Below are 27,354 nucleotides of genomic sequence, written 5' to 3' on the forward strand. Positions count from 1 at the left end.
CTGGTGATTCCTCCTCGTCAAACAGTCCTGACCCTGGTTCCCTGGGGAACATCTGCGCCCGTGCCCGGCACATCCCGAGGCTCCGGCCGGGAAGGGCAGAGCCGCCTTCTTGCCCAAGCCGGGGGTTTATTAATTGCTGCTTCTCTCTATTCCTCTGTGACACAAGATTAATGACCCGGCTGAGCCCGCGAGGCTGCCCCAGACGAGAGGCAGCTGTGGCAGGGCCGGGCTCCCCGTGGAGCCTCTGTCCTCTGCTGTGCCCGGGAAGGAAGGGCTGCCCCGGCCTGGAGCCTTCAGGAGGTTCATCGTGGTCCCTGAGCACCAAGGGATTCCCAGGAACCCCCAGGAAGCTTTAGGGGACAGAGTGGGGCTGGTCCTGCCCCCTGCCCCTCACAGCCAGGCCCTAGCTCTGTCTTGGGCTGTTTTGTCACTGTGTGACCTTGCATTAAACACCCCGAGGGTTGTGCCTGGGCCGAAATGTGGCCATGGGCAGCTGTTCCTCCAGGACACCCCAGAGCCCCTGCTCTTCACCCTCCAGTCAGGATTTACTCAGTGTTTGCAGCTCTGCCAGCTCCCAGCCACCAGGCACCTTCCTCCCGTTTCTGTCTGTAGGTGCAGCAGCAGCAGATCCATCCTGGGATGGGAGGCCTGCGAGGGGCCCAGGGCACTGCTGGGCATTGCAGGGCACTGCTGGGCATTGCAGGGCACTGCTGGGCAGCCCAGGGCATTACAGGGCACTGCTGGGCATTGCAGGGCACTGCTGGGCATTGCAAGGGCATTACAGGGCACTGCTGGGCATTGCAGGGCAGCCCAGGGCATTACAGGGCACTGCAGGGCAGCCCAGGGCATTGCTGGGCACTGCTGGGCATTACAGGGCATTACAGGGCACTGCTGGGCATTGCAGGGCACTGCTGGGCATTGCTGGGCACTGCTGGGCATTGCAGGGCATTACAGGGCACTGCTGGGCATTGCAGGGCACTGCTGGGCATTACAGGGCACTGCTGGGCATTGCAGGGCACTGCTGGGCATTACAGGGCACTGCTGGGCATTGCTGGGCACTGCTGGGCATTGCAGGGCATTACAGGGCACTGCTGGGCATTGCAGGGCACTGCTGGGCATTACAGGGCACTGCTGGGCATTGCAGGGCACTGCTGGGCATTACAGGGCACTGCAGGGCATTGCAGGAGGGGTCTCTGCCCGTGGCCTTTGTGCCCAGCCCCAGTGAATGTGCTGCTCCTGCAGCTCTTCCCGAGCAGCACACGGAGCTGTGGCATCAATGTGTGAACAGCTCTTGGACTCCACCCAAAACAATTCCCCTATTGCTCTCAGAGCAGGATGAAAGCAATCAGACTGAGCTCTTCAGCCGGGTTCCCTGTCTGTGAAGGGCAGCCCAGGGCACCGGTGCCTGTGGTGGGAGCTCTGCAGATCCTGACCTGGGGCCGGCACTGAGCTGGAACCTGAGCAGTCACCCTGTATCCTGCACTGCCTTCAGCTTCCAAAGCCCCTCCAGTGCAGGGCGGCTCTCCATGGAGATGGGGCACTGCCCAGCTCACCCTGGGCTCGCCCTCAGCAGCCCCAGAGCCCCCCTGAGCCGGAGCTGACCCGGGACATGCCGCAGTGGGCTCAGGGGCCCAGGGGAGCTGAAATCCTGCAGCCACGGGGAATGTTTTCAGCTGGACACTCACTGATTCCTAATCAGCTGAAACACAATCGGTTTGTGTTGCAGGTACATCTATAAACACCACGGCAGTCACGCAGATGGATTTTATGGAACCCCACCTGCCCTGAGCAGGCACACACACTCAGGGATGAGCAGAGATCCAGCACGGAAATACTGGAAGGATGCACAAACTGGGAGCAGAGAACTGCCAGCGAAGCACGTTGTGTTTCAGCCTCCAAATCCAGCCCTGTGTGTGCTCCTTTCACTATCTTTATCCCGAAAGCGATGATTGCCCTGAGAGTGATTTTCCCGGCTCCTTTAGGCTGCTGGGGCCGTGCAGGGCTGTCCGGGCCGGGTGGGGGCCCTGGGTGAGCGCCGGGCCGGCGCCCCGGGGTTATCAGCAGCGCTGCCCGAGGCGGAATTAGCGGGGCAGGGAAGCGGGGTAAGCACAGCTCGGCTTCTTGGCGTGTTTGCTTGTGCTAAACCTGCAGCGTGAAAACTTTTCACAACAACACTCAGCGCTTGAGGCCTCCCCGGGCCGGTTCCCCCCGGCGGAGGGGAGAGCCGGGGCCGGGCTGTGCAAACAAACCGCGGGCGGGATGGCCCCGGCCTTGTGCCCGGGCTGAATGCGGCCCAAAGGAAAAGAGCTTTTCCTGACAGAAACGGGGCTCTCGGTATTCGGGGGGCAACCTCGCTTCCCGGGGAATTCCCTGCCATGGGGTGCCCGGTGATGGGGATGCCCGGTGCTGGGGTGTCCTGCAGCAGGACGGGCTGTGCCGATCCCCTCTGTGGGAGTTCCCTGCCATGCCCCAGCCCGGCGCCGGGGCCCGTTTGCCGTCCCGCTGCGTGCGGCCGGTGCGCAGAGCGGTCCCGCACGGAGCGGCCCCTTCCCGGCCCGTTCCCCGTTCCCCCTTCCCGTTCCCTTTCCCGTTCCCGTTCCCGGGCGCCGCTCGCCCCCCAGTGGCCCCGCTGGGCCGCGCACCGGGCACGGGACGAGCCGTTCCCAGGCTGCAGTGACCGCCCCTGCCCCGTCCTGAGCTCCCCTGCCCCGTCCTGAGCTCCCCTGACCCGTCCTGAGCATCTCTACCCAGTCCTGACCATCCCTGCCCGCCCCTGAGCTCCTCGTCCTTCTCCCTAGGCTGCCCTGAGCTCTCCTGACCGGTCCGGGAGCGTCGGATCACGGGGTGCAGCCCCGCACAGACCCCGGGCTCTCTCCTCTCCCCGCACAGACCCCGGGCTCTCTCCCCGCACAGGCACAAGCCGAGCCGTCACGGAGGCGCTTTAGGCGCTGCAGGAACGCCTCGTTCCGGAGGAGCCGAGCTGCCTCTCCTGCCCCGCACAGACCCCGCCCGGAGCGGGCACCGGGGCGAGGGGCAGGACCGGCCGCGGCTCCTCCCGCCGGGAAGGGGCTCCGGGCTCACCCAGCGGGGCCGGGGCACTCACCGGCCGTGCCGGAGCCGCACGGGAGGTGTTTACCCAGGGCTTTGTCACATTCCACGCCAGGGCAGGGACCTGCCACCGCTGCTGCTATAAAAAGCCACCAAGGCTGTGGCTGAGGCTCAGCAGGGCTCCTCACCGCCGGCTCTCCCGGGCAGGGAGCAGCACCAGTTTGGTGGCTTTGGGCTGGTACCGGCGCTGGCACGGCCTCGGGGATGTCATCAAACCCGGAGAGATCAACCAAGAGCTTCTTCCCAGGCTGTTGCAAAACCTGTTGGACTGTCCTGATGTAACGATAAGGAAATCAGGTCACTGCCGAGGCACATTCGGGAGACTCGGGAGCTACAGGCTGCACAAGGACAGGGAGGCACCTACAGCAGCCCCAGCCCTCCAGGGCACAGGGGTGATGGTTCAGTGCACGGACAAAGCGGCTTTTCCCGCAGCCAGGGCCTGTTCCCGGCTGTGTCCTCTGCAGCAGAGGGAATTCCCATCCTGTCTGAACCACCAGCAGGGACTGGGGCATCTCCTTCCCCAAGCCCCCAGGTGTTCGTTAATATCAAGTGTCATCCATTCTGTACTGTGACACCGTGGCAGAGGTACTCTAGGAAAACTGGGTTTTATTTAAAAATATCTAAAAGCCGGAGCTGTCTGGAGCACCCAGAGTGTGCTGTGCCCCAGGGCACCTCCCAACTTCCAGCAGCTGCAGGTGGGTGGAGGTGGAGGAGCTCTGGCTGCAGCAGCCAAGACTGCTCAGGATCCACTGTACTCCCAAGAAATGAGCTTTCTTCTGACATTTCAGAGCTTCCACGAAAGCTCCTGGTTGCAGGTGAGCACAGATGCCCAGTTACCAGCAGCAGGATTGTTTCCTTCTGGGCAGCCCCAACTCCAAACACCTCCTTAAGCAATTTGCACATCTTAAAAATAAAATCCTTTATTGATAATATGAATGTTTAACATGTTTAATGCCATCAGCTATAAAAATGATTAAAGACTTCAGCTTGGTACGTTTGGCTTTACAAATTTACAAGTGTTAATGAATTAATACTAGTGTTGTATGTTTTGCACTTCATTATACTCCATTAGCCAGTGACAAACTCTGCAACAATGTCTGCTTAGGACACATGTGGGTTAGAGAAGAAATATTTAGTTGCTTCCACACAGAATCTACATCAACAGTTAAATACTAACTCTAAATGTCTTACTGAATTAGTTGGATCCATTTTAATCCCTTGTGCTTAGTTTCTTTCAGAAGTTAGTCTACTAGCAAAAATACATTCTTTTGCATACCCCTTCCCATATTATATTTTAGAAGAAACAGTACTCAGTGCATTTCCTATTAGACTTCATCATAGCATCTCTCTCTCTAGAGCTATCAATAAACAAAGGGGATAATACCAGATTAATGTAAAAGCAAAGAAACTCATTAAAGCAGTGTATACAAAAGCCTCACTTTTCAATCAGAAGGGATACATGGGCCAAAATCCATCTGCCCATCCATTTTTACATTTACTCTCAGCAAGAGGAAAAAAAAAAATCTGCTGTGGACATTTAGTTAAAAAAAGTAATAAATGTGCTTCCAAAAGAGTCACTGCCCATTTAGCTCTGGCTGTCTGTGTCCCTGCTGTTAACACACAGATTGTTCCACTGGATTAGGAACAACAGCCCATAATACCACTACCTAAAAGGTCTGTGAAAACCTCTAAACCCCTGCCTTGGCTGTGTGGGGTCACTCCAACAAAAGCCACCTGAAAGCAGTACAGATCTCCTGTGGAAGGAGGCTCAAAGCCCAAAGCTCCCTGCCAGGGACAGCTCTGCACCCTCCTCTGGCACAGGGACCTTCCCCACAAGAGGGGTTTTGTCTAATGGAACAGTGAAAACTGACAAAGGAGAACGTGTCTCTGGCAGTGGGAGCTGAGCAAACATCACCGTCCTGCCTGGGGAAGTGCTCAAGGCCGGATGACACTGAGCAGCAAAACTGGTTTCTAAATTTAGGATCAGCTCACATCCAGCACCCGAGATCATTAACTCAGTCATGCTCTCAGCCTCTGCCACTCATCTGTGGTGTTTGTCCTGTATTTCTCAGCACAGTGACTCAAAAAACCCACTGTGCTGGGCCCGTTGGTTTTCTTGCAGCAAACATTTCTGCACAGGAATCAGCCTGCTTCTCCTGGGTCCAAATACTTCTTCACACACACGATCTGCCTCAAGCTTAGGCAATTCCTCACTGAGGAATTTTTTAAAATCTCAGTGAATTGCCCTGTTTTCTTCATATGAAGCAGAAGATCAAGAAGAGATCAGTATTTCCCTAATACCCTGTGTGTTTAGTATGTATGTGTGTGACATACCTACACAGATTCGCATATTCAATTCCACAGCAGCAATGACTTGGCTCCATATTTGCAGCCAAGGAAAGCCAGCCATAGCTACTGGGTAAAATCCAGGTCAGTCAGACTTCACTCTCACAGATGAGGAACAAAATTATTGCTTTTGTTTAAAGTTGAAGATCCCATGTTACAGGTGTTGCAAAAACCCGTGTAGTATATGGACGAGTTACTTTTTCAATTAATAGTGAGATCTTTGTCAAGTAACAGAAAGATCCTCTTTTCAGAAGTTCTACACACAACAGTAGAATGCTTGAAGAGCTTGAAAATTCCAGGTGGTACACCAGAAACCCGAGTTTAGCCATTTAAAGCACACAGGCATCTTGGCAGGAAAGCAGAAAGAACTGTATGTACAAGGAATACTGACAGAGAAGCAATCTAGATGATACCACAACTAAATTTTATGCCAAGAAACCAATGTGTGCTTCTGCAAATAGCTGGGAGCTATGTCCTGAAGGACACAGCCTGGCTGGCTGCACCTGTCTGGTGGTCACCTTGCAGAATTTGTAGCACATTTGCTAACTTATCTTAGCAAGTGCAAATAATTAAAATGAAAACCAGTGTTGGTTTCAACATTCAGGACTCAGAAGAATTTGTTTCTGCAGCTGGATGTTCCCCTCCTCACCTTTTCCCGAGAATCACATTCATATTGCAGGCTTAGTTCAGGCACTTTTATAAAATGTTCATATGGAGTAAAAAGTCTGCAAAAATTATTTCTGCACAATTTAAAAGTAGCATTTCAGTCTCATTAGAGGTTGATAGGTCCTACCATGTGATTATGGTTGTCATCTCTAATGATTTGACTGCTGCCATGAGACATTTGGAGGCTACTGTATAGCTGTAGTTAAAGTTTCTTCATAAACAAAAATATTTTCCTACCTATTAAAAAGAAAAAAAAATATACTAAATGCTTTATACAGACAGATTCTGCTACTATGGAAATAAATAACATGGAGTGGAAAAACAGTGTCTTAGCTCCAGGGCAAGCTAAGCTGTGGAATGTCACATTCCCATTTTCTGGAGACTAGCTGCTGCTTGGCAGGAGGATCTCCAGGTCTTTGCCATTTGACACGACAGTGTTGTTGGAGCAGCCACTGCCCACATCCAAGGGGGCGCCCAGGGAGGAGGCCTGGGAGGAGGTTTTGGTTGGTGGAGCAGCAGCAGCAGGGGACTGAGCAAGGCCAGGTTTCTTTGGAGGAATGGGAGGAGGGTTCCCTCTCTCTGCTCTAGGAATGGTCGGTGACTTAATCCCAGGAGACAACGGGCTGAGCGGGCTGGAAACCTTGACAGGGCTTGGGGAGTGCCCAGACTCTGCTTTGGGGCCACCAGCACCGGCCAGGGTTCGATAGTCCGTGCCAAAAGGGGAGCTGTTAGGGGAGACAGGCTTGATGGGGCCCTGCTGGCTGGTGAACCTGGACAGCACCTGGGTGACCGTGTTGCGGGCCAGCTGCTTGGCAGCAGAGTTGTCTGCCAGGGTGGGGGACAGATCCCGGGACGGGGGGCTCTGCAGGCCCCCGGGCTGATGGTCCTGCTCAGCCTGAGCCTGGAACTTGTGCCGGGCCGCGTGGAAACGCTGGTTGATGCCCACCTGGTAGGAGGACTGGTAGCCAGGGCTGCTGGCACAGGCTCCCACCAAGCGTTTGGTCAGCACTGGTGAGGAGCAGGGAGAAGGGGTCAGAGAGGAGGCAGCTGTGCTGCTGGGGGACAGGGACACCCCGGCAGAGGGGAGCTGGGACATCGGGTGCACCGGTGACTCTGTTCTTACAGGAGAACTTCCATTCTCCACTGCGTTTTCTGAGGCTGCAGCAGGTTTCTCCCTGTGCATTTGGGTCTCTGCAGCATTTGTCTCCCCACCTGTCTGCATGTCTGTGTCACAATGCCCATTGGATTTTGCATAGGCATGAGCAGGTGTGGAGGGGCTGGCAAACACGGTGTGAACAGCTTTGCTGGTGCTGGCAGGGTTTGCTCGCTCTGCCTGCAGACCCTCAGTCTGGCAGGACACAGATTTCACAGGAGGACTGTCAGTTGTGACCCCTCTGGATGTCACTGAGGGGCTGGGGTGCACAGGCTCAGAGGGACCGTGCTCTTGGCAAGAAGCCTCCAGCTCCTTCAGGGCTTTCTTCAGACATTCCACCTCTTCTTTGAGTGCTTTTGTACGGTTTTCTTCTCTGTTTAGCTTAGCTTTCAGCTGTTCTCTTTCAATGTCGAACTCTGAGAGCTGCTTCTCTACTTGTGCTTCCATCTGCAAGCCCCGCTTCCTCTTGGCTGCCAGCTCCTCTTCCAGTTTACTCACCTTACTCTTCTCCTTTTCCAATTTCAAGCTCAGCTCTGCTGTCTTCTGGCCCTCTTCAGCTGCCTTGGCAGTGGCTTTCTTGCACTCCACAACAAGCATGGAGGACAGTTGCTTGTGGCGTGCCCTTTCCTCCTCCAACTGGCTTGACAGCTTCTTCTGCTCTTTTTCAAACTTTTTCACTTGGGATTTTTCAAACTCCACCTGGAAGTTAAGAACAAAAATGATTGTAAGGGTACCATAAAACCTCCTGAAAGTAAATGAAGGGCAAGACCCCAAAAGGGAACAGGTTTACTGTGCATCTTGGAGAAATTACACAGTAAAAAATTACAATGGCTGAGAAAGAGGTTATTCCCCAGAAATCTGCAGAACAGTCTGGAACAACTCAGCTTGCCCAAAGCAACGATTATTACTTACTAGTGGTTTTATCCTGTGTGAAATTCGATTGGCCTTTAGTGAGATACGCACATGGTCTGCCATGCACTGATGGAACAAGCAAAGCTTCCTTCCACCTCATTTACTACTTTGTCAGTTTGCCTTTTAAAGGCTTTTAGGCTTCAAAATGCTGATGTGGTATGTGTGCTTAACAAAGGCTCCAGCGCTTGAGTAACAGAAAACAGTGGCTTAAATATTTATTAGCATTTCTGAACAACACCCCAGGAGATCTGCCATGACTTACCCTGAATTTTGAGTACTGCAGTGTGCTATTAATTGTAAGTACAGCCCTGTTCTTCAGAACTCCTTGGATTTCAGGCTGAAGTTAAGATTTCAGAGCATTTGATTGCCTAGTAACACCTTTTAGCGCTGCTCTGCTACCGAAACACACTGAGAAATTTCAGGTTGTTTTTCATACCAGCGTGATAAAAGCCAGGAGTGCCTCACAGAGGGAGGTTCCTGCAGAAAGCCCCGGGGTTCCTGTGGGCTGTACCTGCTGGGTGAGGCGCTCCCTCTCCTTCTCCAGCATGTAGGTGACATCGTCCCCCTCGGCTGTGTCCTGTGCGTGCCGCTGCCTCTCCTCCTCCAGGTCCAGGATCACCTGCCCAACAAACAGCAGCCAGGTGGGTTCAGTGGTGCACTCGCAGGCAGGGAGGGACCAGAGCCTCTGCACGGGCACAGAGTGACCAGGGAGAGCCACCACGGCAGCTTCAGACACCCCAGTTCAACCCAGATCACAGAAAAGCAGCTTTTGGACAAGTTCATGATACGCTATTATGGGGTCAAACTGAGCCACTTTGTGAAAGTCCTTGGGAAAAACCTCACACTGGATCTGCATTCCTTTTATTATTAAATATCTAAAGTGCACACTTTTCCCCCAGACTGTGTGATATCCTTGAGAGGCTCATGTTATGAATGGTGCCCTCATTCCAGGAGGGTTGGGGCTGGAAGGGATCTCTGGAGATCGTCCAGCCCAAGTCCCTGCCAAGGCCTTGCCCTGGAGAGGGTTCACAGATCAGCTCAGGGAGGGTTCTGCATACTGGCAGGGAAGGAGAATCAACAACCCCTCCACAGCCTGCTCCAGTGTTCTGTCACCCTCAAAGTAAGTCAGTTTTTCCTCATATTCAGCTGGAAATTCCTGTATTTCAGTTTGTGCCTCTTGTCCCTCGAAACTCAGAATTTCCTGGCAGGACCATCAATCCAAGGCCCAGCAGGAGCAGAGGTGCTGCATCCAGGAGACAGGGCACCAACAACAGCACAGCCCCTCTGTGCCCGCAGCAGCAACTCCCACACAGGCTTCTCCCAGTGCCTCACAGGGATTTGAGGACTCCAGTGTAAAGTTTATTTTAAAGAACATTAATTTGTTCTTCCACTTAAGGACAAGATGAGCTCTTGAAGTGAAACTGCTTCCCATAAGGACCCAGTGAAGGAGCTCCTTCAGCTTTAACACCGAATTACATGAATAATTGAAATGCTATTAACTCAACAAAAAAGCCAGAATACAAACTTCCCAAGAGGCTCTGCTTTATCTCACCACCAAAACTACGCTCTCCCAACACACACTCACCATGGATTTAGCAGTTCCTCGGTCTTCCTGAAGTTTAAGCTTCCAAATAATGCTAAAATATCATCAAGTATATAGGAAGCTTTGACAGAAGTGGACAGGAAGAGGAAAAGGTGAAAAAATACCCTATTTTACTGTATGACTTGGTTGGATATTTGGCTGAAAAGTGAAACACAGCCTTGCTCTTACTTCTAGTGACTTCAGTTTCTGTGGTAGCATGGTCTGACACATGGCCAAGCACTTTATTGGTGTCAATATATATTAAATGTATGTCTGAAGACTAATAGGTGCTTCATTGAAGAGGCCAAATGGTAAGAAAGATCCTTTAGGTCACTCCACACTTCCTTAGGGAAGCACAGGGAGGTGCTTTCCCCTGGCAGCAGCTCCTCAATAACCATGGAGAACAAGTCCCAGGCAGAACAGTGATAGGTCTGCTGAGAATTCCATCTTCCAGAAACCCTTTCCTGCATTTTGGGAAGCATTACACCTCCCAGCTGTAAGCTAGTTCCTTTTTGGTGTGTCCTAATGAAAACATCTTGTGTGTATTTCAAATTCTGACATTATAACTCATTAGCTCACCAGCTGCATCACCTGGAGTGAGAAGTTTAAACAAATCAGTTACCAAGCCTCAGGGAATTTAAGTGTTTTTGCTGAAGTTAAATATGTTATTAAAATGCAACTGTAACTTCTGCACATCTTAACTGAGGCAAAACTTACCTTTCTGTGTCTGCTTTCTGCAGCAGCCAGCTGGGATAACATTCTTTCCTGCATGTTCTTGCAATGTTTCATCACCACTTTCAAAATAGATAAAGGATTGGAGCATACTGGCTGCTTTTCACCATGATTTCCCTCCTTCAGGGTCTCGAAATCTCTCTGCAAAGCCATCAATGGATCACTGATGTTGTATTTCCCATAGCGTTCCTCAATGAACGTGTCCCTGTGCTGGGCCTGCAACACAAAAACAAATTTGCATTTTAATATACTTAAACTAGCTAAAGAAGACAGGGTTTTGTAGTTAATATTCCTTTTCCCCAGTTCTCCATTTAAAAAGAATTTTACACAGTCTGATTCATGTCCTGTTGTCTGCTAGAAATAAAGGAAATAAAGAGAAATCTTGCTTAAAACCACAGCATCTCCACAATATTCTGAGTCTACAAACATCCTCATACCACAGCTACCTGCCAGGGCCATGACTGACATTCCACTGCTGTGTGAAAGGAAACAAGGTAAGCAGTAGCTCTTGCTCAACAAAAGATTTAATCATTTATTGTCGCATCAGTGAAAGAAGCAGTTGTGTGGTTTCCTTGACTATGTCACCATCAGAGAATTTCATGTTGAGCAATTAAAGACTTTCATTCTTGCAAGAGCCATAAATCCGTGAATTGTTAATAAAATCTTTAATGTTCTCATCCAGACTAAACAGAGCTCAGTCTCTCAAGAAGCAGGACAGGAATGATGAGGTTTCCTTTGGAGCTGGTAAGGATTAAGACAACTCACACGTACTCAGCTCTACATTTACAGCGTTTAATGGTTGGACTCAACGAGCTCAGAGGTCTCTTCCAACCCCAATTATTCCATGAATCAGCCATTCCATCTGGAAATCTGTTTGTTAGGACACCCAGAGGCTTATCTTATTCAATGATGACTGTAAAGGTCTAAAACCAAAATGAAATCTCACAAACAGACAGATATGAAAGTATCAACCATATGAAACCAAATATTTATGCAACAAAAGACACAGGAGGAAAACCAAATTCAGATTCAAAAGAGGCCTCAGAGGTGTCTTAGCTCAAAGAAATATAATCCTGGATTTCCAATGAAATGGTTCTGGGCTGTTCTGAGCCTTTATGAAAACCTGTGACAGTTTCATTCCTCTGAGTGCCGCTGACAGCACGACCCCTGCCCAGCAGAGCTGATGCACCTGCCAAGAAATAACACCTGAAAATGAGACTTCATCTGAGTTCCTCTTGGTCTGTACTGTGCTCTAAGGACTGGTTCCCACCACAGTTCAGACCTTTTCTTTCCTCCAGTGTATAAATGACTGCTCTGTTCTGTTCTGCATGGCACACCCTCAGTGAGGACACAAGGAATGGGATTTTTCTCTGCACGAGTCACCTGCACCACTGAAATGCAGGAGTGAGCCCTGGGACCTTTATCAAAGAGTGTTTAGTTTAGAACAGACTAGCACGTGTGATCTACAGAAGGGTTCTGACCCTAAATGAGCTTTTCCTTCCACAGCTCACACAAGACACGTTTTTTCCTTGAGCCACTGCTCCAACACAAAGGCTGTCTACACCTTCCCAAGTGTGCTTCACCCTTCTGCTCCCAGCTGGGCACAGCACCAACAGCACACAGCCCAGCCCAGGTCAAGCACAGCAGCTCCTTGGGGCAGGTGGAGGGCTCTGAACACGAGTCCCACACAAGCCCAGCTCTGCTGGAGTGGGAATGGAGCTGAACAAAGCTCTGAATGCAGAGGCAGCCTGTGCCAGCCTCGCTGTGCACTGCCCAGAAACCCTGTCAGGGAACAGGAGTGCCAAACTGTCACCCATTTCTTATGGGATTGCACAAGGACATCATTTAGACAGGAAAGATTGAGCCTGACTCAAATGAAAGGACAGCTCAGAAGCCAGTATTTATTGGAATGGCTCTTTTGTGATGTCCCAACCACAAATGCTTCCCTCGAGCACACAAGAGCAGGAGTCACAGAACTGTGGAACATCCCCCACAGCAGCTGCTAGAGCTACACTTGAACAGTGGGAGTTAAATAATAAAACTTGGCTTTACTCAAAGAGCTGGTGAGACTTGCTGATTTGCATTCTGAAAAGCAGCCATGTGATTAACATGAAATAAACTAACAAAAAAAAAAAAAAAAACAAAAAAAAAAAAAAAAAAAAAAGAAAGATTTGTGCTCTTAAAAGGAAAAGTGTTTGCATTACCTTGACAAGAGGCATAAAAAACCCAACCCAAAATTTCTTCTCCATGCCCAAATTAGAGACATCCGTCCTGTGATTCCAGTTTGGAGCTGGATTTTAACCCTGCAGCAAACAAACACAGAGAAACAGCTCACACTCACAGATACCCCTCCCTCTCTATCAGCAATATCCATCAGGAACTGTGGATACCTTTGATCAGAGCTTCAGATATTGTTCTGACTTTACACGAAAATAAAAAGGAGAGGAAGGAAAAGATCAGCCCTGGAAATAGGAGAGCAGCCCTGGATAATGGGGCAGCCTTGGTTTAATGAATCACAGGAAAAACTATAGGGTTTGTTTGTTTTCTTCAGGAACAGGGTATCTTCTGTTTTTCTGAAGTACTTATAAAAATGACTCAAAGAAAGCTCCCTATAAATGTGGAGGGAATTTCTAAGTGACTCAAACATTAATAAGCCTGTAAATATGAACTGGGATCTCCATCCAGCTGGCCTTACTGCTGTGACAGAGGAGCTTAATCCCAGCTCATCCCAGTGCTGGCCACACTGCACAGGAACAGGGCCCTTCGGAAGGGCACAGTGCTTCAGCTGTGAAAACAAACCTTTACTGATGGGCAAGTTCTACCAAATAAGAGCTCCAAAACCTGAAGGTGTTACTGAAGATGTAACAAAAGCCAGGTTTTCCTCTGCTCCTCACAGCACTGGGCTCTAAACCCTGCTGAATTCAGTGCGGTGGTTTATTTCCTGTTTGGGAAAGAACAAGAAGTTCCTCCTTGCTAGTTTGAGCAATTAAGTATTTTCCTGAACTAGCATGACAAACAGATGAGACTATCACAACATTAGGAGCTTTCTCAAGTCCAGCTTGTCTTCTTTAGTAGCCAGCAGAGCATAAACATTTAATTAAAGTTGTCTAGACTAGAAAAAGCCTTAACCAGGTCATCCTACACAGACCACACCACGTTTGCAAAAACAAACCCAGTGCTTTGGCATTGAGGCCGCTGAGCACTTGGAAATGCAAATGGGATTTTCCAGGCTGTGACACCTCTGTGCTGCAGGTCCCACACAGCAGCCACCTGGGGCACCTAAATCACTGAGGCAGCTCTTGGAAAATGAACTCGGTGCCAGAACCTCCAGAGGTTATTTTATACAGGCATGGAGGTGCCACAGAGAGGGACTTCTGCCATGGCTGGTGCTCCTCCCTGGGCTCTGCAACTCCTCTGTCACTGCAGGTCACGGCCAGATATCCCCAGCACTTCTGATTTTGTCCTGTCTGAACTGGATTCTGCCTTAAACACAGTCGTTGTTCAACTTTCAGAACAGAAGGAACTTGATGATGGAAGAGAAACTCTCTATTACTGAGCCCAAAGTGAAAAAAATCAACTTGGATCTCAGGTCCCAGCACAGGAAACACGAATCCACAAATAATCAAGCTTAAATAGAAAAGAAATAAGATTACAAAATGCAGTGTTAGGGAGTGGAAAATTTCATCTGAACACCAGAGATGACATACATACCTCCAATATCAGCAATGGTGCTTTGAAAGAAGATACAATTCTGTGCAATTACATCTTCTAATTTAGTACCTCCAGCTCTAAAGTCTCAACCATGCAGAACTGTGTATTTCCCACCAAAATACCCAAATTCCAGAAACAACTAAATAGATTATTCAGCAATTTTCAAGACTATTAAATTTACCTCTCTCAACAGGAAAAGAAGATAACATATAAGCTTGGGGTGCTTTTAAAAACAAGAAGGAACTATAAATGTGAGCTACCACTAAAAACAAAATTCCAGAAGACTGGAAAAATTAGGCATAAGCAGAGAGGGTTCCATGTGAAACTGGCTGGCTTTGAGATCAAGTTTGGGTAATGGAGCTAGTCTGTTTGGGAAGAGATAATTGGGATTTTATGGGGCAGAAGCAATATCTGACCCAACTGAAAAGATGTTTCCTGTGCAGGCAGGCAAAGCAAAGACTTTGCTTTGTTAGGAAAAAGCTGCTGTTTCCTCTTGGGATTTCTAGGCTGTTTTGGGATGAATGTTTCCCATAACCTATTTCTGTATTTTTTTTTAAATAAAATATTTCCTTCTACCGAAACCTTGTTTATGTGACAGAATATCCTCTCTCTCTTCAGTAATCTTTACAACTTGTTTTGCTGGAACATCAAACAGGGAATTTCCAAGACTTATTTCAAGTGTTTTTTGGACACCAAGTAGAGCATTTCTCTCCCCTGTAATTTCAGAGTTCAGGTTTTAACCCTCAGTACAAGACAAACACACTCTTAATTAACTACAGCTACTGAGTTTGAAGTTCTCCAGTAATAATTTGCACAGAAGTTCCTCCTTCATGTAGCAGAGAGTGGAATAAGCTTTAAATAGCTCCTTGCTGCCTTGAACTTCCTTATTAGCTTCTCTCCTCAGAGACAGAAGTTGGGAATAAAGACAGGCTGAGGTCACAGTGAGCACTGACAGTGAAGGGAAATGAGGGTGGGGACCACTGGCTTTGCCGGAAAATAAAATGTCAGAATGCCGGAGTGGGACTTCCAGAGCTGCAGTAGCTGCAGCTCCACAGCAATGCCAGGCACGGAGCCACCCAGCAAATTGTTCAAATGCAGCATCTGTCCTAATTGTCATCATTATATCAAGTGAGCAGCCCTGATAAATGAGAGCTACCCACATCTGCCCAGGTAAGGCCTGGGATCAGCTCTGAAAAACGGAAGTTTTCTCAGGAAATGTCAAGCAGCACAAAATTGGAACTTCTTTCCCTGGGCCTTCATGGTGAAAGGCTGGCAGTGCCTGGCTCCACAGCCCGGGCTGCTGCAGGGACTGCACTTTGGGCACCCCAAAACCAGGAACTGCTCTTTGGGCACCCCAAAACCAGAGCACAGCAGCACCCGGACACCTGAGCCCAGAGCAGGAGCCCTTCCAGCATGGAAGGCATTCCCACAGCTCTCTGCTGCTGCCCAGCACACACCTGGCCACCGGGAGGGTGAGGAGAGCCAGGTTTTGAATGAGACTGGCAAACCGTGCTGCTTCCAGCCAGAAATAAACAAAAAATCCCCCAAGCTTGCAAGCAAAGCTGTAAGGAATGCTGCATTCCAGCGAGACAGCACCCATGGGAACAATGCTCCATGGAAGCTGCTTGCTAAGTGATGCATGAGCCCAATTTGCCCCATCTGTGAAAGATTTAACAGCAGGAAGGTTTTGTATTACTGAACTTTCTTTTTTTATTTAAACAAGAGGTAGAGTTAAGTTTTGGAAACTGCACTGTAAACCTAATTTCTAATTCCACTACCAAACACCTAGTTTTGCATTAATATTGCTTTGAGTGAATCACTGAACTCAGGAGCAAAGAGATGAATACCAGCTCCCAGTCATTAACACAAAATAGTTTCGATTCCAACGTAAATTGCCCGAGGCTGTATTAACATAAAAGAATAAGCCAGGAAGCTGTTTCCTGTTTTCTAGAAGTAAACAGAACTTCAATTCTAAGGTATGGAAAACTCTCTTTAGGAGAACAGGGAGGAGGGAACGAAGTGCTCTAACACAGCGACAGAGATCCATTTCAATATTGAATTGTTTCCAGTCGTGGTGTGCTACTTCAGAAGGTAAACCTGTGCTTCATGCAACCCTTCCTACACAGCAACAAGGACTGAGAGTCTAACTCTGAGGATTATGCAACTCTCTGACAGCATGTGTGTTTTTTGGATGATATAAACACAATTATAACTACAGGAAAAGGAGCACAATAAGAAGTGAGGCTTACAATCTGTTCTAAGGAGAACACTGAGATTTATGTAGTGGACAGGAAGCTACTTTCAGGCAAAAAAAAAAACCGCCTTTTTTTTTTTTTTTTTTTTTTTTCCAAAGAGGTTTTAAAACAGAGGAAGCAAACTCAAGCATTGAGAAAGAATATTTTGAATATAATCAGTTTGTCAGACAGCGAGGAAGAAAGGGTCAAGATGTGGGGAGAGGGGGTGAAGAGAGGGAGAAAAAAGAAGGGTGTTCAACAAACAGTGTCTGGAATGGCCAGCTCAGCAGCCTGATTTTGAAACAGAGAGAAACAGGGCCAGTGCCAGCTAACAAGTGCCTGATACCATGAGGGAGAAGAAAACTATTTTAAGCTTTGTCATCTGCATGCATGGATTCTCTCTGCTAAATGCCAGATACAAAACGTTTGTCCCCAAGCGTGCAGGAATATCAATTATTGCAGCCTGTACTACCACCAGATGACATGTTTACAAATGAAGGTACTCCTCCTCTGCAAGTTCCTGTCCTTTCCTATAATGCACCACAGGATTTGACTCAAACAACCAGAGCTCAGAATTATTTAAATCTGAAGCTGAAGTCAAATTAGCCCATGAAGGGAAATGTGTTTTTGTTACTATGTGGGAAGCAAACAGGCAGATAAAATTCTGATTTCCAGCCACTGACATCGACATGTTTAACAAAACTGCTGGAGAAAAATCACTGCTGTGGTTCAGGAGTGTGCAACCCCCTAAGAAAGTCCAGCGGATGAAACTCCACCTGCTCCCAACATACACCCACATTTAACATAAAACTCTGACTCCTCCAAAGGAATCCAGCTGTATCCAGGCAGGATACACTGCCCATGGCACTCAGGGAACTGGGAGAGCTGGGAGGCCACGTCAGACACTTCCTCTGTGTGTGGAATAATCAGCTTCCCCCAGCCCCTCTCTGTACACAGATTAATCTGTACAAATTACAACTCAATTTGTCCAATATATGCAAGCCAAACAAAATGCTCTCGAGAGTGCAAATCTTTAATTCAGTCTTAGAATTTGCTTTTTCTTCAGGGCAGCACTTTCATGCATCAAAACGTGAGTAAACACACTAGCAAGGTTTCCTTTAATTAGTCACACACAAAGTCTCTCAGGCAGTGAGGCACGGTAAAGCTGTTTCCACAGTTACTATCAGCAAACAATGAGAAAAACAGTGTAAGGCCAGGATGCCTCTAGCTGTATATTCCAAATAAATGGACAGAGCAAAGCTGGAAGTTCTCTGCTGCTGAACCTCTGCCCAGCCACCAGATTAAGCAGTTACATGACTTTTCCTTCCACTCATGGAAAGGGCAGCAGAGCTGCTGCCAGCAGGAAGCCAGGCTGGGCTGCACAGCACTGAGAACAAGCTTTTGGAGCCGAGGAGCAGCACAGCTGAAGACCCACAACATCCCACAGTGCTGCAGGCACAGGCCACGTTCCAGGGGTGGCAGTTTTTCCCTGAGATCACTCTCAGGAGGCAGCAAGAGCCAGCTTGGATTTGAAGCTTTTGTTGCCCTTTGCCAGCACCTCCAGCTTTCCTCACAATCCTGAGATGAAAACACTACAGCACAGCCCTGACAGAGGAAGGGGAAGGGAGCCCTAACCTTTGATTAGCTCAGGATTTTATACTCCATAATTACCAAGCATAGGTTACCATTTCATTTAATTTCTTCTCAGTTATGAGTACTTGACAAATTATGTCAAAGGGTATTCTTACTGTATTAATCTCCTCACACAAGAGGGAACTGCAGGTTAAATTTCAACAGGAAAGATAATTGCTTTTCACTACTGGAAGGTAGGCAATAAAAAGCCTCTGGAATGGAGCTGCCACATTTCTTCCCATGGTCTCTCCGTGCTCCAGAGAGTTTTCCTGCACCTCAAGCAGAGGCTCCAGCACCACCCTTGCCTTTCCCATCACAGGTTCCCACAGCAGCACGACCTCAGCTGCACTGACACGGATTGAAACTGGCTTTTGGGAGCAGTTTTAGCTGGCATCTGCCTCACTGGAAGGTTACACTAATGCTCATGCCAGCAAAGGGAAAGAATAAGTAGCTGAGCACTCAGGGCTCCTGCTCTCAGCAGTGCCAGCTTATGGTGGCTTAGTCAACACAAAGCCACAGATGCTTTTTACTGAGTGTGACGTTATTGCCACTAAAAGACTAATCTGATCCCTCTTGGAGAGAAGAGTTTCTGCTCTAAGCAGCCCTCCTTGCTAAAGGAGAAAAAAAACCTACAAAGGAATTCTGGCAGACCTTTTACACAGCAGAAACACATGGTTCTGTATCAGAAAGGACGAAAACATACATGTAACACTTGTATTTCAATACCAAAATGCTACTTGCAGCCAGCTTCCAACAATGAATTCCAAGACAAAAATTATATGCAGCGTTTATTATGTTATATTAAAATTATATTAAATGATAATTAATTAATTAATGATATTAAAATGGGATTTATTCTGTAATAAATCTTTACCTCTGAAGTTCACCTTGGATACAAGCACTCTGCAGAACTTACAGCAGTGCTGTTGTCACGTTTGTTTCTTATCCTGATGCTTAAAAAACCTACCTTTAAAGCCTCTATGACAAGATCTCTTGCTTCTAATTCTCCCTCGAGAATGCTAAACAGCGTCAGTAGTTCTGGTTTGCTGAGTTTTTCCAGATTCATCCTGAAAACCTGAAAAATAATGAAACCTAGGTTAGCAGGTATTTCTTTGGACGTTAAGATCAGTATTCGAAGCTATGACATATAATCTGCATTTTAGTTCAGCTTCCAGTTTTTTGGATTGCAAACTGCCCTGAGGGGGGATAATTTTCCCTCCAGCTTCCAAGACCAGTAGTAGAAGATGCATTTGTCACCTTCTCCCAAGGGACAGGAACACATGCACACCCAGATGGTGATGGCAGAATGTGCAGGCTAACAGAACTGGACAATATTCAGCAGGAAGCAGCCAAAATTGACAGGAGAGGGGAAAAACACAGATATTTAAAAGTCATTTTGATGACACATCTGCCTCACACAGCTGCAAACATCACTGAGGAGCTGTGATGAACCAAGGCCAAGCTGGGCCACCCACACGAGCCCAGCAGTGATGGGAATGTTGCAGGGCTGGGATTTCCTTCCTGGGAATGCCACTATCCACACTCATGGAACAGGCCCAAACCACTCCACAAAAATCAATGCCACAGAAAATACACACTTAATTACTATTCTTTCAAACTGTTTCAATATCAGCATCATCTATTAAATATAATTTTAGTGCCTACATAAGAGATCCGTCATCTGAAACTGCACATAAAGAAGCTTTATATTCCCTTGCATCTTTGCTGATACACTTAACGCTGTCCAGTAATAAACCTTTTTATTAAATTTTGTTAAAAATAGAAATAATTTTACTAAATCCCTGTCTCTGATGCAAATATACCCATTGATACAGCCCTGTGCTTAGCACAACCATCAAATACACTTTTCTGAGTCCAAGCCATGTCCATCTTTCATCACACTTCGTGTCAAGCAGAAAATGCTACAGCATGAAGAAGCTACTCAGAGATATCAAACTCCAGTGGCAAGTGATAAAGGGTTTAATTACCCTCTACTGGAGAAGTCTATCCAGCTAAAACATTCAGCTGGTCTAGTTTGTCTGAAGTCATTGCTCCTTTACAACTGATTTGCATAACTGTGCCTTGGAGAGTTATACACAAAAGCAAGTTCTGTCTTGTTTGTGCCAGAGCAGTTTTCCAGTCGCTGGGAACAGAAAGTTCTGTAGTATTCATACAAAAATCAGAACTCTACTCTGTGCCCCTCTGCTAAGCAGGGAAGTGTCTCATCACACACAGACACTCCTGCCCCATACAGTGTTTTACATGAAATTCCGTAAATCAACAACGTTTCCTACAGCCTATCCTGGCTCTCTCTCCCATTGGCATGGGCTGCCCAAGGAAACAAACACCAGTGCAAGTGACCATGACTGGCTGCTCCAAAACCAAACTGAACTAGACACCACAGGGCTGTTAGCATTACATTCCTGTTCCCTACTGCAGATCCAGTCACATATCCAAGAGGAAAATCCACATTTAGAGAATCTGTTCATATTTGGAAAGTTTAGGAAATCTGCTCATATTTGTCATCATGTCCAAAAACCCTGATCAAGACTTGACATAAAGGCACAATTTAGGAAAGTCAGTGTATTGACTAAAGTCACATTTTTGTGGGCCAGGGGAGTGCTGGCCACCCTTCAGCACTGATCACTCCTGGTCAGGCAGTGGCCTTGACAGACAGATGTGCAGGATGGGAGCCTGAGCACCTCCCTCAGCTGGAGGTTCTGTCACCATGGGCCAGCTGAGACCGTGTGGAAGGAGAGGGATTTACAACTTGGTTATCTTAGAAAGAAGAGAGCAACAGAAGCAGCAAAGAAATGCTAAAACATAAAGAAGGAGCCACACAGAGTGAGAAAAGACAGCCTGGTTCTAGTCTTTGATATTGACCATGTTGGTGTTGGTGCTTATGTCAAAGCTGCAGTTTCCTTAGGCAGCCTTTAGATGTGGAATATCCAAACACCTGCTGAGGAGATGCACGGCTTGATTTCCAAACCATCTCAGTCCTTGCTCACACTAAATTCACAAGTTCTAGGCCTGAATCAATACCAAAGGGAAACAACTTTTATTGCCAGACACTCACCAAGTTACAGTAGTGTTGGGGCATTATAAACTGGAATGAAAATGGGGAAGTCTCCTTGGAGATCTTAGAACAAAGTGTATAATTTATTTCTGTTACCCCAGGACAGCAAATGTTGAACATGGACTTTCAACATGACTGCATCCATGCTCTTCCCTAAAAAAGAGATGATGTGGAAATGTGCAGCTGCATCTCCCCAGGAGCTACCAAACAGCTCAGCCTTATAGCAAGGACAGCTACCAGCTGCAGTTTGGTGTTTTAGAGCTGTTAGCCAGGGCAGCAATAATTTCTACTCTATATTCTAACTACTCCCATTGTGACCTGTACTTCCTGGTGTTATAGGAATAAGCCAGGCTATTCTTACCATGCCTCTGCAGTCTTTAATGCGCTTAATAACATAAACAAGCCCTGTCCTAAAATATACAGGGAAAAATAATTAAGAGAAATAAAGAGCAGGAGCCAGTTTGCACAGCGAACTGTGCAAGGCTGCTTTCAAGCTATACATCCCCGTGCCTTCCCTCATCCCAATTTTTATCAAAAGATCACGCCAACTCTATTAAACTACCCAGTTTTCCCCCTTGCAAACAGTCCCATTCTACCAAAGGGATCTGGGTACTTCAGCTGGGGAACCCCATCCTCTATTTCCAAACCCTTAACCAAGAGACAGAGTTTCCCAGCATCAGAAACAAGATCCAGCAATTCCCAGGGCACATTACCCCTTTATATCCAGGGAAATACACTGGGTGCACTCACACAGATCACAAACCACAAAGACCTTGTTGTTTAGTCTGATGATATAAATATTTTCCCTGAGTCTGAGATACACCACCATTTTTGGACAATAAGCCCGAGTTTAGAGCATAAACAAAGATAATCACTTTCTGCTTGCCTAAAGGTGAGCTTCTTTCCAGTTCTGGACCACTGGAGTCTTCTCCACAAACCCACACCCGCCCTCCAAGCAGATAAAACTTTTCTAGGAAAGCTATTTCCCGGTATTTAACTGGAAATAACCATCAAGAGCAGTTTAAGTGTACGCAGAACCACAGGAGCCAAGAGAGCAGGGGGAGTTATCTCTGGCATGAGCCACTTGAGGAACACAAGAGATAAGCCGGCGGTGCCAGGAGGAGGAAACCGTGCCAGGTTACATTTCCCTGTCCTCACACACACGGGGGCACGAATGAAGGGATGTTGCCAGCACAGGAGAACCTCACTCACTGACTCCAGCAAGGGCTGCAGTCACGGGCAGGAACCCAAGAGGAGCTGAATGCACAGCCCCAGGCACGGGGAGGGCAGCCCAACAAGTGGAAGTTTTAAAATTCTCTGCGAGCTCTTGGCTCAGAACTCTTATACTTTTTAAAAAGATATCATAAAGAACAAAGCTTATTGTTCCTTCCTCCTCTGAAACGGGGTATTTCCTAAACCTACACCAGCGCAACGATGCCACAACGGCAATAATCCTGAACCAGCTTAATTTTCTTTCCCGTGTTCCTGAAGAGGAACTGATATTTTCCAGGAGCCAGCACGGGCAGTCGTGTAACCACATTCACAGGAGAACTCAAATGACCAGTTTGAGAAGTCCTGACAGACAAGTTCCCAAAGCTGCTTCTGTGTGTATCGGGTGGTGTTTGAGCTGTCTCGATAATTACATATGTTTATGTAATGAAGAAAAGCTAACATAGATTTAATAATTGTGTATCCACAATGCTACCTGGCATTGCACCAGAGCTGTGGAGAACTAGGTTAAAATAGGAAGTGTTTATAGTTCCTTCATCTTTGTATCTCAGCCCTAAAGGAGAAAGGACATTACCCACGGAAAAAAAAAAAGAAAAAAAAGAAAAAAAAAATAAACTTCATCCTATTAGTTTTTGAAGTAATACTCAGAAGGAAATAAATCAGCATAATTTTGAGCGTGGATTTTGTGTGGGTCCTGTGCAGCCTCTGGAGTTCCCTGAGAGAAAGGAAACATTGCGGGCCGCTCTGACCTTCAGCCCCCGGCCCGGGAACAGCGCGGGTCAGCCCGGGACAGCGGGCTCTGCACGGCCAGGACCGGCCAGGGCTGGGAACCGGCACCGGGGGGGACAGGCACCGGGCAGGACCGGCACAGGGTAGGGACAGGCACCGGGTGGGGACAGGCACCGGGCGGGGACAGGCACCGGGCAGGACCGGCCCTGGGCAGGACCGGCACCGGGCGGGGACTGGCACCGGGCAGGACCAGCACAGCGTAGGGACAGGCACCGGGCGGGGACAGGCACCGGGCGGGACCGGCACCGGGCGGGGACAGGCACCGGGTGGGGACCGGCACCGGGCGGGACCAGGACCGGCCCCGCGGAACGAGCGGCAGGGCCGGGCTCGGTGGCTCCCGCGCTGCCTCGCCCGGTGGCACCGCGGCGAACAAAGGGAAAGGCTGCAGCGGGGCCCGCGGGGAAGGAGCCGGGCGTGGGGAGCGATAACCGGCCCCATCGCCCCCCGGCGCACCGGGCCCGGCCGGACCGGCACAGACGCCCAGACCCCGGTACCGCCCCCCGGCCTCCGCGGCCCCCGATCGCCCCGTTCGGCCCCCGACACCGCCCCCTCTCTCCCGCCGCCTGCGGCCGCCTCAGTCCCGCCGGCGGCCGCCCCCGCCCTCAGCGGAGCTCGGCCCCGCCGCCGCCCCCTCAGCCCCCGCGGGCCGGGCCGCCCCGCACCTGCCTCAGCCCACCCGCGGGGGCAGGGCAGCGCCGCGCCGGGACAGGCTGGGGCCGAGCCGAGCCGAGCCGAGCCGAGCCGAGCCGAGCCCGGGACCCAAGCCCACCCCAGCACACCGACCTGCCCGGCCCCGCGCCGCCGCCGCTACCGCCGCCGCCGCTCCGCTCCCCATCGGCCGCCCCGCCCCGCTCCGCCCCGCCCGCTGACCGACGGCGCGCCCACCAATCAGCGCCGCCGCTTCCGCGTCCTCGGGCCAATCCACCGCGGGGAGGGCGGGAAAGGGGCGGGCATAGCCAATGAGGGGGCGCGGGGGGCGTGGCCACGGGTGAAAATCCCTTTTGTTCGCGGCGGAGCGAGCGGGCGGCCGTGATTGGCGCGTCACTTCCGGCGGGGCGGGGCCGAGGCACCGCCCGGGGCAGCGCCCTCAGCCCGCGGGTGTGTCCGGGCGGGCCCGGCCCGGTGCCAGTCCCGGCCCACAGCCCGAGGCCGATCCCCATCGCCGTCCCGGTCCCTGTCCCAGCGGCGGGAAGGGCTGTGCGAACCCCGGGCAGGGACAGGGGCCGCCTCCGCTGGGCTCAGGCTCCGGGCAGGTGAGTGCCCGCAGTGCCCGTGGCGGGGCGGTGCCTTCGGACCCTCCCACGGTGCCGGCGGGAGAGCGGTGCCCTCACGGTGTTCTGGGCCCTGTCCCACCGCGGCACCGGGACAGTCCCTCTCCTCTCCGCTGACACCTCCAGGCCCCGCTGCCCCCCTGGCACCGGGCCTTGGCCTCACTCTGGCACCGATGGTTTGCCCGAGGCTGTTCCCGGTGTTTGTTTTCCCTGTGCAGCCGCCCTGTCACGGCGCTGACTCACCTGGCGGTGACTCACCTGGGCAGACCCCGGGTGTGGGCACGGCCCTCCCTGCCGGGCACGACTTCCCTCTGAGGAGCTTTCACAAGGCCCCGCAGCTCCTCTGGGCGGAGGTGCTGTGGGAAAATCAGCGTTTCGGTTTATTCACCTGCTGCCGGCGGAGGGAAGAGCCCTGGGCACGCTGGGCCCGGCTGCTGGAGGGGAGGGGATGCTGCCCTCGATGCCTCAGCCAGGGGGCACCGGCCCTGTTGAGGGCAGCAGGATGTTCTGCAGCCGGAGCTGCTTACCCAGCACAGAACGAGCCCTTTCTCTGGAGAGCACGGCCACTCGTCCTGCCCCTGGGCTTTCCATGAGATCTGCTCGGCATTGCTAACGCGCTGACCCCAGAGAGCTGGAAACAACTTCTAAATGGCTTTTCTCACCATTGGGAGCACCTTAAGCTGCACCAGAGTAGGTTTAGGAACATTAGGAAGAAATCCTTCACAGAAAGGGTGATCACCCATTGGGATGGGCTGTCCAGGGAGGTGCTGGGCCACTGTCCCTGGAGGTGTTTAAGCAAAGACAGAGGTGGCACTCAGTGCTCTGCTCTGGGTGACAGTGTCCACTCACAGGTCAGGATGGTCTCAGAGGTCTTTTCCAGCCCAACTGATTGTGTGATCCCATGTGTGTGACTGCAAGGCAGTGCTAGGATCACACAGAGCTCGGCACAGGGCCTGTGACATGTCACACGAAACCAGCAGTGTCTGCACCCACTGCAAAGAGCTGTCACCTGGTGACACAGTGACATGGTGTCACACTGCACAGCGATGGTGCCACCTCTCACCATCACAGTCCCCCGTCTGCTGCCTTCAGAAGATGGCTTTGTCTAGACAGGCTTGTCTGAGTGTTATTTCCCAGCCTTGATAAGTATTGTAAGTTTTGCAGTGCCCCTGGTCATGAAGACTCAGAGCCCGTGAGGGAAAAAACTCCTGAGGATTTTCTCTCTTGAGCTGTGCCAGGCTGGCAGTGCCCCTGTGGCATTGCCAAACAGCTGGTGTATAGAGACATCTGATTGTGATTACCCCGGGCTCCTCCTGTCTCTCTGCTTTTCACCAGTTGTCTCTTCTTTAATCCTCGAAATAAAATTTTAGGCCAGAGATCCCTTAATGATGCACCTGAAAAACAGTGGCAGCTCATATCACAGGCTTGTCTTTACTTCCTACACACCATTTTCACCCCTCCGAGGAGCCAGGGGTGAAGGATGGGCAGAGCAGGACGGGCTGGAGAGGGGTGAGAGGAGGGGGATGCTCCAGGCAGGCTGGATGTGTCCGGGGAGGAGGTGGCTGCTGTCTGCAGCAGCTCTGAGCTCACACTGTCTGCGGCCGGGGAAAAGGGGAAGGGGGCTCGTGGAGCGCCACAAATTAAGGAAGCTGGGGGCGGGAAAAAGCTGACTTAGCTCACCACATCCTGTGAGAGCAAGTGCAGCTCGACAGGGATCTGCAAGCTTCCTGGAAAAAATGGGCTTTAGGGGGGAAAGGGGTTAGGGACAGAGATCCAGAGTGGTGACGGTCAGTGAGGGAGTCATTGCTGTGGCGAGTACCAGTTCCCAGAACATTCCCATTCCCAGGACATTCCTGTTCCCAGAACACACGGGCCGTCCCCACCGCCCCTCACTTTGGGCTGTAAGGGCTCCTTGGCGGTGTGCGGCCCCACGGCAGCGGCTGTGCCCGGCTGTGCCCCCGGCCGTGCCGCCCCAGCGCTCCGGGCCCGCTCCCGCTCCCGGGGCCGGTGGCGATGCCGGTGGCGGTGGCGGTGCCTGTCCCCGCTCTCGGTCCCGGTGGCGGTGCCTGTCCCCGCTCTCGGTCCCGCTCCCGGTGCCGGTGGCGGTGGCGGTGCCTGTCCCCGCTCTCGGTCCCGGTCCCGCTCCCGGTGCCGGTGGCGGTGCCTGTCCCCGCTCTCGGTCCCGCTCCCGGTGCCGGTGCCGGTGGCGGGGCTGCCGCGCCCCCGCGCGTCCGCAGCGCTCCTGCTCAGACCCGGCTCCGCTCTCGGGGAGCGGCCGCGCTGGAGCTGTTTCTCCAAGTTCCACAAAACGCACCTCAGCCGTTCACATCTCGGAATAGCAAGGGAGCGGTTGTGTCTCCTCGTGTCTCCCGGCTGGCTCGGCGGGATCATCTCTGCTCGCTGGTCATTCCTGCTGCAAACATTCCTGATGCTGCTCGGTCCCGCTCCTGGAAACACAGGAGAAAGGAGAGCTTTGTGCAGAAAGAGCTTTGCGTGAGGCTGATGGACTGGTGAGGAATTGAGCCTGGAAAGGTCATGGATGCATGAGTTACATCAGGGAACATCTGGCACCAAAAGCTTCTCTGTTCTGGGGCTCGCTGAGGACACTTGATGAACCCAGAGCAAACATCTGAAGGCACTGAGAGTCCTAAACCTCCTAGGTGGTCTCAGGGATGGCAAATAAACAACTGCAGCCTTGAAAATTAGTGCAATTGAGAGAGAAAAAAAAAGTTTCATAGCTGAGTCCATACAGAAAATAATATATTAAAATATAAAGAATATATTCAGTTGCCCACTGGTCTGCGTTGAGGGGGCAATAAATCATCTGCAGAAGGAAGAGGCTTCCCGGGTCTGGGGACATCTCTCTCCAGGCTGTTCAGTCACTTTATACTTTTCATTTTTTTCCATGCAGT

General features: G+C 50.4%; 1 protein-coding gene across 1 annotated transcript; it reads right to left on the bottom strand.

The window, feature by feature from the left end:
- Positions 1–4,011: 4,011 nt before the first annotated feature.
- Positions 4,012–24,019, bottom strand: CTTNBP2NL (CTTNBP2 N-terminal like). Its single transcript, XM_083878594.1, has 5 exons — positions 23,955–24,019; positions 19,044–19,151; positions 10,485–10,715; positions 8,697–8,804; positions 4,012–7,972 (listed from the first exon to the last, which is right to left on the bottom strand). The coding sequence occupies exons 2-5, from the start codon at positions 19,140–19,142 to the stop codon at positions 6,503–6,505; spliced, it is 1,908 nt and encodes a 635-aa protein (XP_083734720.1). The 5' UTR covers positions 19,143–19,151; positions 23,955–24,019; the 3' UTR covers positions 4,012–6,502.
- Between the last annotated feature and the right edge of the window lie 3,335 nt (positions 24,020–27,354).

The sequence above is a fragment of the Zosterops lateralis genome (genome assembly GCF_965231275.1).
Source record: "Zosterops lateralis genome assembly, chromosome: 26".
NCBI lineage: Eukaryota > Metazoa > Chordata > Aves > Passeriformes > Zosteropidae > Zosterops > Zosterops lateralis.